At 43.8% G+C, this 12,346-nt stretch overlaps 1 protein-coding gene across 1 annotated transcript; it reads right to left on the bottom strand.

The window, feature by feature from the left end:
• Positions 1-3,268: 3,268 nt before the first annotated feature.
• Positions 3,269-6,758, bottom strand: RAG1 (recombination activating 1). The gene has a single exon (XM_073659444.1). It carries the CDS (start codon positions 6,754-6,756, stop codon positions 3,622-3,624), a length of 3,135 nt encoding a protein of 1,044 aa, XP_073515545.1. The 5' UTR covers positions 6,757-6,758; the 3' UTR covers positions 3,269-3,621.
• Positions 6,759-12,346: the final 5,588 nt, after the last annotated feature.

The following is a 12,346-nucleotide window of genomic DNA, read 5'->3' as shown; positions in this document are numbered from 1 at the left end:
ATTAAGGAGATGGAGCTTATATCATCAGTAGGATGGACCTAGACCCCAATGAGATGGAGCTCATATCATCAGTAGGATGGAACCAAACCATAATGAGATGGAGCTCATATCATCCGTAGGGTAGAACTACACCCTAATGATATGGAGTTCATATCAGTAGGATGGACCTAGACACTAATGAGATTTAACTCATATCATCAGTAGGATGGACCTAGACCCTATGGAGATGAAGCTCATATCATCAGTAGGATGGAACCAGACCCTAATGAGATGGAGCTCATATCATCAATAGGGAATAACCAGACCCTAAGGAGATGGAGCTTATATCATCAGTAGGATGGACCTAGACCCTATGGAGATGGAGCTCATATTATAAGTAGGATGGAACCAGACCCTAATGAGATGGAGCTCATATTATAAGTAGGATGGACCTAGACCCTAATGAGATGGAGCTCATATCATCAGTAGGATGGACCTAGACCCTATGGAGATGGAGCTCATATAAGTAGGATGGATCTAGACCCTAATGAGATGAAGCTCATATCATCAATAGGGAATAACCAGACCCTAAGGAGATGGAGCTTATATCATCAGTAGGATGGACATAGACCCTAATGAGATGGAGCTGATATCAGTAGAATGGAACCAGACACTAATGAGATGGAGCGCATATCATCAGTAGGATGGAACTAAACCATAATGAGATGGAGCTTATATCATCAGTAGGATGGAACTAAACCATAATGAGATGGAGCTTATATCATCGGTAGGATGAACCTAGACCCTAATGAGATGGAGCTAATATCATCAGTAGGATGAACCTAGACCCTAATGAGATGGAGCTGATATCAGTAGAATGGAACCAGACACTAATGAGATGGAGCTCATATCATCAGTAGGATGGAACTAAACCATAATGAGATGGAGCTTATATCATCAGTAGGATGGAACTAAACCATAATGAGATGGAGCTTATATCATGAGTAGGGTAGAACTAGACCCTAATGATATGGAGTTCATATCAGTAGGATGGACCTAGACCCTAATGAGATGGAGCTCATATCATAAATAGGGTAGAACTAGACCCTCATGGGATAGAGCTTATATCATGAATAGGATGGAACCAGACATTAAGGAGATGGAGCTTATATCATCAGTAGGATGGACCTAGACCCCAATGAGATGGAGCTCATATCATCAGTAGGATGGAACCAAACCATAATGAGATGGAGCTCATATCATCCGTAGGGTAGAACTACACCCTAATGATATGGAGTTCATATCAGTAGGATGGACCTAGACACTAACGAGATTTAACTCATATCATCAGTAGGATGGACCTAGACCCTATGGAGATGAAGCTCATATCATCAGTAGGATGGAACCAGACCCTAATGAGATGGAGCTCATATCATCAATAGGGAATAACCAGACCCTAATGAGATGGAGCTTATATCATCAGTAGGATGGACCTAGACCCTATGGAGATGGAGCTCATATTATAAGTAGGATGGAACCAGACCCTAATGAGATGGAGCTCATATTATAAGTAGGATGGACCTAGACCCTAATGAGATGGAGCTTATATCATCAGTAGGATGGACCTAGACCTTAATGAGATGGAGCTCATATAATCAGTAGGATAGGACCAAACCCTAATGAGATGGAGCTCATATCATCAATAGGGTAGAACTAGACCCTCATGGGATAGAGCTTATATCATCAATAGGATGGAACCAGACATTAAGGAGATGGAGCTTATATCATCAGTAGGATGGACCTAGACCCTAATGAGATGGAGCTCATATCATTTGCAGGATAGAACCAGACCTGGAAGAGAAGATGAGGTAGAAGAACCCAGTTTAGAGCCTATGTGTAACAGTTTGACAGTCCAAGGTCTCATGTATGATAACTTCATGAGTTACCATGTTTTCCCCTAGAATCAATATGTCTAGAGGAGCTGCATTTATAGTATGGGATGTGATGTAACATGCATTGATTGACATGTTGAGGTAAAGCACGGGCCCATATCAATTTATGTATGCCATATTAGATATCCGTGCAACGCAGGTTTATATATTACTGTGGAAAATATGCAAGATAGCATTGAGAACCCATTTCTCAAGACCCAAAAGAGGTGACTTGTAGACTATTAGTGAGTTGTGTACAGTTTACAAGATAAAAACATTTAACATAGGGGTACAAAAGCTGTCTGGAAGCTTTCGTTAATTTCTGAAATGTTTGGGATACCTATCGTGTCTTCAGAATATACTTTATGTCTTGAGTATTTACATTACGCAATATTCATTCTGAACGTCTTAAAATGACTATGACAAGAAGGTGAATGGATTTTTCTATGTATTCAGAAAATTAAAGGGATTGTCCACCTTTGCATTTGTCTTCTATAAGCGCTTTGCTTTGCTGTGGTCATAAATCAGCTCAAAAAAAGACAAAACTCTCCTATCAGACCGCTAGAAAGAGCTCACTGACTGATCCTCCGTTACCTCACTATGCAGACCGTGCAATGCAAAGGCTATCAAAGGCAAACAGTGTCAAGCTTTCAATGAAACCAAATTGCAATCCCTTTAAAGTGAATGTTCATTTTTGACTTTGTCATTTTAGTCCCAATATTTACTACTTATTTTGCAATATATCTTTATTGTAGTATTTTTCTGACACAAGAGTTCCAAATTCCCTGAATAGATACACACAGATAAATGATACAAGTCTGTCTGCCAGCAGCCACCACTAGGGGGAGCTTACTCCATACTATGTATACATTCAATATATAAATAGTATAAACAGAATGCAGTAAGCTCCTAAGCTCCCTCTAGTGGCAGCAGCAGGAAGCCAGAATTTTATCATTCACATCTATGGCTAAGCATGGAGCTCTGAAATAGAAAAACAGATTTTCAACCTGTATGAAGATATAGTATTAAATTATTCAGTGCATGATATGTACATACATAAGTAGATATTCACTGTAAGGTGTCTGAATAATAGTCGACTGACACTTGAGTTTCCAACCGCTTGATATATTAGTTGAGTGATATGTAAGATATCTATCCATAGATAAATACACAGTGGTATAATAATATAAAAACTATAAGCAAACCTGAGCTTGGGAGGGAGGGGGTGACTACAGAACCTTGGCTATGGTAGAAAATATAGCTACGAATAGTCAATGAAACATTAGTTAATTCATACAAGAACTTCCTAATTACCTTATCCTTTCATGAGCGGCTAAAAGAAATTAAAAAACATAAACCGCAACTATCAATTCTTCAACTTCTAAAAAGTCACAGTCTTTACCTAACAAACACTTATCGTACCGATGTAGCCATTTCTTTAAGAATTTGCAGAAATAATACGGTACTATGTTGCTCATTCTTGTCACAGCCTTCGATTATCTGCACCGTCTTCTACCAAAATATTAATAATGTTTCTCAAGTCGACAACTCTATGGAAAGGAACCATGGAGAACAAGCTCATTATACCTTGGTCCTGGCAACTAGGAGCTTGGGTGTCTCCTTACCATTGCTTGTGGACAACAAGTTGGTCTACAATGAAACAAGCCATAGTAGAACATTCTAGAACCCATGTAACATTCTAGATGTGCCCTCAGAATTCCATTAACTCTAAAGAATCTACCGGACATTCTATCCCTTCTTCTTGCTCTTGCGATTCTACATCTACAGTAAAACCTTGGTTCTTCAGGGTCAAATGTGCATTCATAAATTTCTGAAGATACTTAGATGTGTAAAGCCAATGATGCTTTAAAACATCTTCCATTTCATAGATTTTGGACTGTCTGGCATTCATCTTTCGGAAGCGCCTGAACAGTTTATTACCGGACTCATTGCCTTCACTGGCCCATGCTCCGATAGAACCGTCACGTTCAATGATTTCTGGGACATGGGCTAGGGTCTTGTGGAAGTAATTGGTGATCTTGCCTTCATATCGATACTTGAACTTGGTGGACAAGAGTTCTGCAAATCTCTGAGAATGGTAACTGTACTGGCAGAGTAACTCTGGGCACTCTTTAGCTGGGCATGAAGAACGCCACACTGGTTTCATTTTGAGATACAAGTCCATAAGTTCTTTGAGGGCCACTTGCCGTTCCTCGGAATGTATCAGCTCGCAAACGGCCTCAACGGTTTCCTTGCTCATGAGTTTTCGAGCAAAATTTCCATTCATTCTCATAATAGGCTTTAGATTCATCTTTTTCCTAAGATGTTTGTCAAGCATCGTCTGCCATTTCTTTCGTTCTTCGTTGGTGGCTTTGGCATGTTTGTAGACTTCTCCTATTTCGAGCTGGAATATTCGATAAAACTCAGCAGCGTTTCCAATGTCACAGTGCAAAGCATCAATAGATGGGAGCGTTTCAATAAATGGCTTTGCAGAGACCCCCTTAACTCTATCACGGAGCTCATCGACTGATTCATGGTAAGGGTTGGCTCTCCACATTTCGTAGCGTTGCAAGTTCTCACTGTGGCTTCTGGTAATGGAATGGAAGACCAAGTTCTGAGCAGCTTCCAGACGGGTTGCATCACAAAGAGTACAAATATAGACCGAACCAGAAGCTTCAAGTCCTTCTACTTCACGCACCAACTTTTCATCATATCCTGTTCCCCGGAAGACAAACTTGAAGCTTCTACGGATTCCTCCAATTTCCAACTGAAGGTCACTGGATTTCATGGACTCTCTTTCAGCAATCAGAGGTCCCAGGATGGCAGTCAAAGTTTCATGGTCGGATTCATCAGCAAGCATTAAACACACAGGTTTGCAGCAAAGTTCAGAATTGGGTTTGGTCTCCTCAAAAATTCTAATGCATCCATTATGGCTGTTAGAAACACTTATGTTCATAATGGTGAATGAGAAGCGGACAGCCTTCTCCGGTACTGCAGGTCCACAGCCATGCTTCTCACTTACATCGCCCATTCCATCACATGATTCCTTAATCACCACAGTAAATGGACCAGACAGATATTCCTCTAGCTCTTTGGATTTCAAACCTTCAAGAATATCTTCTTCCATGTCTTTCAAAGCTGAAACCAGAGCGGCATCATATCTAAACCTTTTAGAGATAGCATCGACAGGATATTCATCCACAGAGCGATTCAGTCCTGAAAGGCCATCAATGATGCCAACATCCGTACTGGTGGAAACATTCTTTAATGGCGGTTTCCATTCGAAAGGATGATATCCGGGCAGTAGGACTTTCTCTGCATTTCTTAGAGCATGCAAAGGCTGGAAGATCTGGCGCCCAGTTATGGCTTTGACTGTTCTGTACATTTTATGATACTGGCTACAGCTCAAAAAAGTGTTCACTCGTATTGCAAGACAGACGGCTGGGTGCAGTCCTGCTCCTCTACCTTCCATGATGGCCTCTAACTCATCAGCCTGGCGGTGCTCATTCCTTGCTCTCAAGGCCAGAAGAAACAAAGTCAAGCAAACTGATTTAACATCACCTTCTTCCTCTTTATCAGAGAAAGCCTTCACTTGCATCTTGAGCTCCCTAAGACGATGTTTTTGAGCTCTCCTCGTCAGTGACAGCAGATGTTGCCTGGGTCTTCCCCCTTTGTTGATGTGGGCATAGGCTTCTTTACCTTTAATTTCTTTATGTTTGGAGATATGTTGAGAGTATTTTACAAGTTGGATTTCCTCATCACATCCGGTCACTGTGCACTTTAAAACCAAAGAGTTTAAGATATTAAGAAAGGACTTCACGGGTGTGGTAAGGTCCGTTGGGAAGCAAGTATGTCTGCAAGATGGGCAGTAGCAACCCATGACTTTGAAGTATTTGAGGATGCAAATTCTGCAGAACAAATGTTTGCATGATGTTTGCACTGGGTCGGACAGTATGTGTTCACACACCTGGCAGGTGACCGACTTAGTGAAATCGGAAGGATAGTCAACCACCAGCAAATTGGAGTCGAGGTGGATGTGTTTGCAGTTGTTCTTGAGTTGATTCAGAGTTCTATTCTTCTTCCAAAGTGGCGAGATGTTTCCATTTTTGTTCTTCTTTCCATGTTCAACGCTAATTTTTCTTTTTTTGATTAGAGAATTTTGGTGCATTGCTCCCTTTCTCTTCCCCCGGTTATTGGAGGAATTGCAGACGTCACATATGGAACAGTGAGGCTTCCACTCTACGGCATTGTTACGAGGGAAATAAACCTCGCTGAAGGAATTGCTGAATCTTTGATGCATGATGCTCCGGCAGTTATGGCAGAAGTGTGTTGGGTGAATAGAGTCAATGTCACCCCTCACATCTATCTTAAAGACCTTGGAGATGAGTTCAGGCCAAGAGGTAGCTTTCTTCTCTTTTCGTCTTAGGACTTCTTGAGTCTCGTTGTCTACTGGTCCATGAACAGGATAACTTCTATTCTGTTGATCCATTTTAAAAGAGACGCCACAAATGCGGCATAAGTGTTGTAAAGTGGCAGCGTGGCCATCTTCTTCCAATCGCTTAACTTCGGCATCGTTGTTCTCCGAGATGATTTCCTCTGGATCTTTGTAGCTTGAAGGTGACGTCATCAGGAGCTCTTGGCTAAGGTCATCAGAACTCACATCGAAATATGGAGATTTTTCCTGAGAACTGGTAGAAGATACCCCACTATCGTCATTCTGTTCTTGTGAGGACGTCCTCTCCAGGGACTTCACCCTAAACAGCTTGAACTTCCATTCTGAAAATTTGGTATATTGAGGCTGGATTTCATTTGTCACTGGGTTTACTGGAGGCAATGGCAACTCCATGGTCATGAGTGCTGAAAGACATAAAAAGGATATATGTTAAAGTTTTTTTCCACAAACAATAAATAACATACATCGTATTTTTACACTAACTTTGGACGCTGAGACCTTGAGGTAAGTGTTTACTTTTGAACCTAAAAAAGCTCCAAAACTCTTCAGTTACTTCTTTCCTAAAGAATTTCTCCAGAAACCTCAAAGATTTTTTAAAACATCTTAGAAAGCTATAAAATAGTAAAATAAGTAATTTTTGGTCTTACTCATCCCCCAACATTTCCATTGTTGATGCTTCCCTGGTCCCTCGCCAATTTCTGTTTGGCTGCAGAGGTCACAAGACATTAATGCAGGACACAGAAAAACAGAGATTGGTAGGGGACCAAGAAAGTGTGGGTATGGGAACCATACTGGATGGGTAAATTATTACTTCTGTTAGTATTTTATATCATCTTAAGCTTTAAAAAAAATAGTTGGCTGAACAACCCTTTCCAAAACATATTGATAATGGTCTGAGCTTCTTCTTCTTCTTATTATTATTATTTATTATAGACATATCTTAAAGGATTATTCCCACTTTAGACATTAATGTCATATCTGCATTGACATTAAAGAGCTTTTCTAATTTTATATAAATATTGTTGACTGTATAATGAAAAGTTCTAAAACTTTCTAAGAGACTTTGGGCCCAATTCATCATTTACTTTTTTTCTTAAGTTGGGTTTTCTTTCTTTATCTTGTGGTATTTGCTGACATTTTTTGATCCAAATTCTTCAAAATGAAGAATTTGATCAAAATCATAAAAAAATTTTAAGCTAAAAGACACATGTTTTGTTGAAGTAATGAAGGGAACTCTAGCATTTGCGTAAAAATTTATGGTGTACAAAAAAAAAAAAAAGTCCTTCCAAGGGAAACTGGAGTCCAAAAAATAGCAACTTTTCAAAAACTAGCAATTGATGAATCGGCCACAAATATCTGGAAAAGAAGAACCATGCCTAAAATGACAAATATAAAACAAAAAAAAAATAGGGAAACCAATAACAAAATAGATTTCAAAAATCGCGCAAGAATTTGGAGCAAATAAAAAAAAGGCGAAAAATGGCCAAAAATTAAACCAATAAAAACAGGCGCAAACACAATAACGAATCGTGCCCTTTCTTTTTCAATTCATCACTATTTTGGAACAATGTGTTTGCTGTCAGTGAATACAAATAGTCTTGTATACCTTTAACCCTGTACATGGCTAATCTTTTTCCAGTATAGATAACGTATCAACAGTCACTGCACAAATCTCCCATACAGTTTGCTACAATGTATCAGTCTGGAGGCCGTTTGGCTCACAGAGCATTGTCTATAGTAGATACAAGTGTAGCCACTTCTTGACTGACACCAACAATAGCTATGTAGGGAACCTGTCACCTTGGAAAACGCTATTTACCTGTAGTTATGGGGTTAATAGCATTATTTTACAGGTTCCCTGTAAGTCATGGGGGTGTGCACGGAGCGGCTACAGTCATCCGCCCCCATTGAATACAGCATACGCCCTGGCTCTTTGATAGACTATACTGTGAGTGATTGCGGTAAGCATGCTCCGGCAATTTGATTGACAGCTGAGTCGTGCTTACAGTATAGTGTACGGTACAGTGAGCGATGCTGTCAGCAATGACCTAGCCGCTCTGTACATGCCCCCATAACTGACAGCCCAAGGCTCCTGGCAGGAAATGAGTTCATTTTCTCCAAGTAGCCGAATTTAATACACAGCTAGCACCAGTCTAAGGCCACGGCCCCACTATCAGTATTTGGTCAGTATTCGGTCAGTATTTTTTCTCAGGAGTGGGAGCCAAAACCAGGAGTGGGTGATAAATGCAGAATTGGTGACTTATTTCTCACCTGGTTTTGGCTCCCACTCCTGAGAAAAAATACTGACCAAATACTGACAGTGGGGCCGTGGCCTAATGCTATTTAGCTGCAGATTAACCCTATATTTGCAGTCAAATAGCGTTTTCCAAGGTGCATCGAGAAACACTAATTACCTGCTAAAAAAAGTGGATTATTTGCAGATAAATAACATTTAAATCCTATTTAGCTTACTGTAACAGAGGCTACAGAGAGAAAATCATGTTATATTCTCCCTGCAGCCGCTCAGAGTCGTTACAGCCATTATTCACTATACAGTGAGTGCAGAGGTATTCAGTCCCCAGCATATTGATTGACAGCCTGCTCTGAACACTCTCGCTGCACACACATGCTGCAGAGCAGGCTGCACACACACGCTGCACACATGCTGCAGAGCAGGCTGCACACACACGCTGCACACATGCTGCAGAGCAGGCTGCACACACACGCTGCACACATGCTGCAGAGCAGGCTGCACACACACGCTGCATAGAATGCTGCACACACATGCTGCAGAGCAGGCTGCACATACACACTGCACACATGCTGCAGAGCAGGCTGCACACACACACTGCACACATGCTGCAGAGCAGGCTGCACACACATGCTGCAGAGCAGGCTGCACACACACACTGCACACATGCTGCAGAGCAGGCTGCACACACACTGCACACATGCTGCATAGAATGCTGCACACACATGCTGCACAGCAGGCTGCACACACGCACTGCACACATGCTGCAGAGCAGGCTGCACACATGCTGCAGAGCAGGCTGCGCACACACGATGCACACATGCTGCAGAGTAGGCTGCACACACACGCTGCACACATGCTGCAGAGCAGGCTGCACACACACGCTGCACACATGCTGCAGAGCAGGCTGCACACACACACGCTGCACACATGCTGCAGAGCAGGCTGCACACACACACGCTGCACACATGCTGCAGAGCAGGCTGCACACACACACGCTGCACACATGCTGCAGAGCAGGCTGCACACACACGCTGCACACATGCTGCAGAGCAGGCTGCACACACGCTGCACACATGCTGCAGAGCAGGCTGCACACACACGCTGCACACATGCTGCAGAGCAGGCTGCACACACACACGCTGCACACATGCTGCAGAGCAGGCTGCACACACACGCTGCACACATGCTGCAGAGCAGGCTGCACACACACGCTGCACACATGCTGCAGAGCAGGCTGCACACACACACTGCATACATGCTGCAGAGCAGGCTGCACACACACGCTGCACACATGCTGCAGAGCAGGCTGCACATACACACTCCATACATGTGTAGCACCCTGAGCATTCGGCTGCTACAGGGGTATTACACCTCAAGCCAGAGGTGTGGTATTCCACTCCCGGGTAAGGATGGAGTGTGGAACTGAGCTCAGTAGGCTGCATGCACTACATACATCCCATTTCCGGGGGACAGAACAACGGTACTCCCACCAGTATATGTGCAGGTACGACAGCGTCTGTCCCTGGCTGGAGTGGGAGGGGGGTGGAACATCCCAGTAGTGTAGGGGCAGATAGGGGGAGTAGTCTGGGTAAATGTAGGAGCTCATTGGGTGCTGGTCACCTGAGCTCACACATAGAGGGAGTATATAAGGTGGGCACCATCTTAGGACAGGGTCAGTCAGTCAGTCAGTCAGTGAGTCAGCAGTAACTCCAGGAGAGGAGAAGGAAGAGGGACCCAGAGGCGCAGGACGAGAGGGGACCCCAAGAGCCCGTATGAGAACTGATAAGGGTGAAGGGTCGGCAAAAGGGTACCGGATCCCAAGCTGGCGGAGGCCAAAGCAAACCTTAGCCAGGAACCGGAGGTCGTGGGCAAGATTTGCCACGACCCTCACCAAATCCACCAGAATGGCACACCGAGCATAGGGTCAGGAAAGCCAGAGAAGGTTCAACCACCAAGAGACCCGAGGGAGCCGGACACAGGTGGATCCCTGGTGGGAACGGCCAGAGAGAGAGAAGAAGGGAGCTCAGGACCATACTCAGGAATTGCCCGGGAGTTGACCGAGTCCCGCACCTGGTGGACGCAGCACGGCTTGGGTGGTCACTGCTGTACAGAGTGACCCGAGCAACACCAGTGAGTAAAAACCCTGAACTGCATTTCATGCCTCTGAGTCTACTTGCTGCACCTTCACAACCACCATCCTCCACGTCTGACCCCCTGAGGCTATACCCCTCCCGTTGGGGGTTATACTACCACAGCTGCACACACACCACCAGCCTCAGCGGACCATCCTGCAGCGGCGGCCTTTTGACCGCAAATCAACGGGTGGCGTAGTCGACACTAAGAACATCTGCAAGGACTGCCGCACACTGAGTTTGACACCCTGGGCACGGACCGGGTCACAGCCACTCGGAGACTACAACCCCCATCTGATCCGGCTCCGGGTATCCCTAACAACATGGCCCAGGGGGCGCGTCACATGCTGCAGAGCAGGCTGCACACACACACTGCACACATGCTGCAGAGCAGGCTGCACACACACACTGCACACATGCTGCAGAGCAGGCTGCACACACACACTGCACACATGCTGCAGAGCAGGCTGCACACACACACTGCATACATGCTGCAGAGCAGGCTGCACACACACACTGCATACATGCTGCAGGGCAGGCTGCACACACACACTGCATACATGCTGCAGGGCAGGCTGCACACACACACTGCACACATGCTGCAGAGCAGGCTGCACACACACACTGCATACATGCTGCAGAGCAGGCTGCACACACACACTGCACACATGCTGCAGAGCAGGCTGCACACACACACTGCATACATGCTGCAGGGCAGGCTGCACATACACACGCTGCACACATGCTGCAGAGCAGGCTGTCAATGTGCCACGGAGGGATTACAGCTGCACTCACTGTGTAGCGAGCAGTAACTGTAATTGCTCCCCGCACTGCCCTGACAACTGGGAGTCAGTGGCTGCAGGGTGAAAATAAATACATTTTGTCCCGTTTTTCCTTCTGCTCCATTAAGCCAACTAAAAAGGAAAGTGCACATGTCCAAATTTTTCCTCGGACAGAGTTGGCCCAAGATAAAGGTCGCAGCATGTATCATTTGCGTGCGAGAATCGGATGACACTCTATGGGTCCGTGGAAAAATCACACTTGGATGACATTACAGAAAAGGTGGCGAATTTTTTTCTTTTTCTTCTTCACATCCGAGAAAATCAGTTCCCACTCTGGTCAAACTCTAATCACACTCTGATCACTGTGTGAGTAGCATAATTGGACCGATTTTCTCTGGTGTGGAGAATACGGTTGTGCGACCGTAATCTAAGGCTCAATTCAAAATGCATTTAATATTATTCTTGTGCGATATATAATATAGAATGAATACCGATTTTTTGATCAGTCTTTGGCTGTGTGAAGTTCTAGTTGTGCTGCCCTGCAAACAGGTGTCAGATTATCAAATTGTATTTATTATTGGTTGTTGGATTAAAGGAATTTTACTATAATAACCAGAATATTACAACAGACTGGGGCTGCACAACATCAGAAAACAGCATTAATTCAAGGTAAAATTGTAGTTGTCATGTGAGATAAGCTTTCTTTATGGAAAAATAATAACACTGGTAATTATGTCAAGTGCTTTATATGTCCTATCATATTCGCTGTGTAATATTAGATAGGTAGATAATAAATAGATTACAGATAGATAATA

This window comes from Phyllobates terribilis, unplaced genomic scaffold (assembly GCF_046119375.1).
Source record: "Phyllobates terribilis strain yellow unplaced genomic scaffold, ASM4611937v1 Scaffold_13__5_contigs__length_258822181, whole genome shotgun sequence".
In the NCBI taxonomy this organism is placed as follows: domain Eukaryota; kingdom Metazoa; phylum Chordata; class Amphibia; order Anura; family Dendrobatidae; genus Phyllobates; species Phyllobates terribilis.
This window is presented reverse-complemented; position numbering and strand designations above follow the sequence as displayed.

Excerpts from the sequence above, each read along its gene's own strand:
- RAG1 (XM_073659444.1), bottom strand. The coding sequence starts at position 6,756 with ATGGAGTTGCCATTGCCTCCAGTAAACCCAGTGACAAATGAAATCCAG.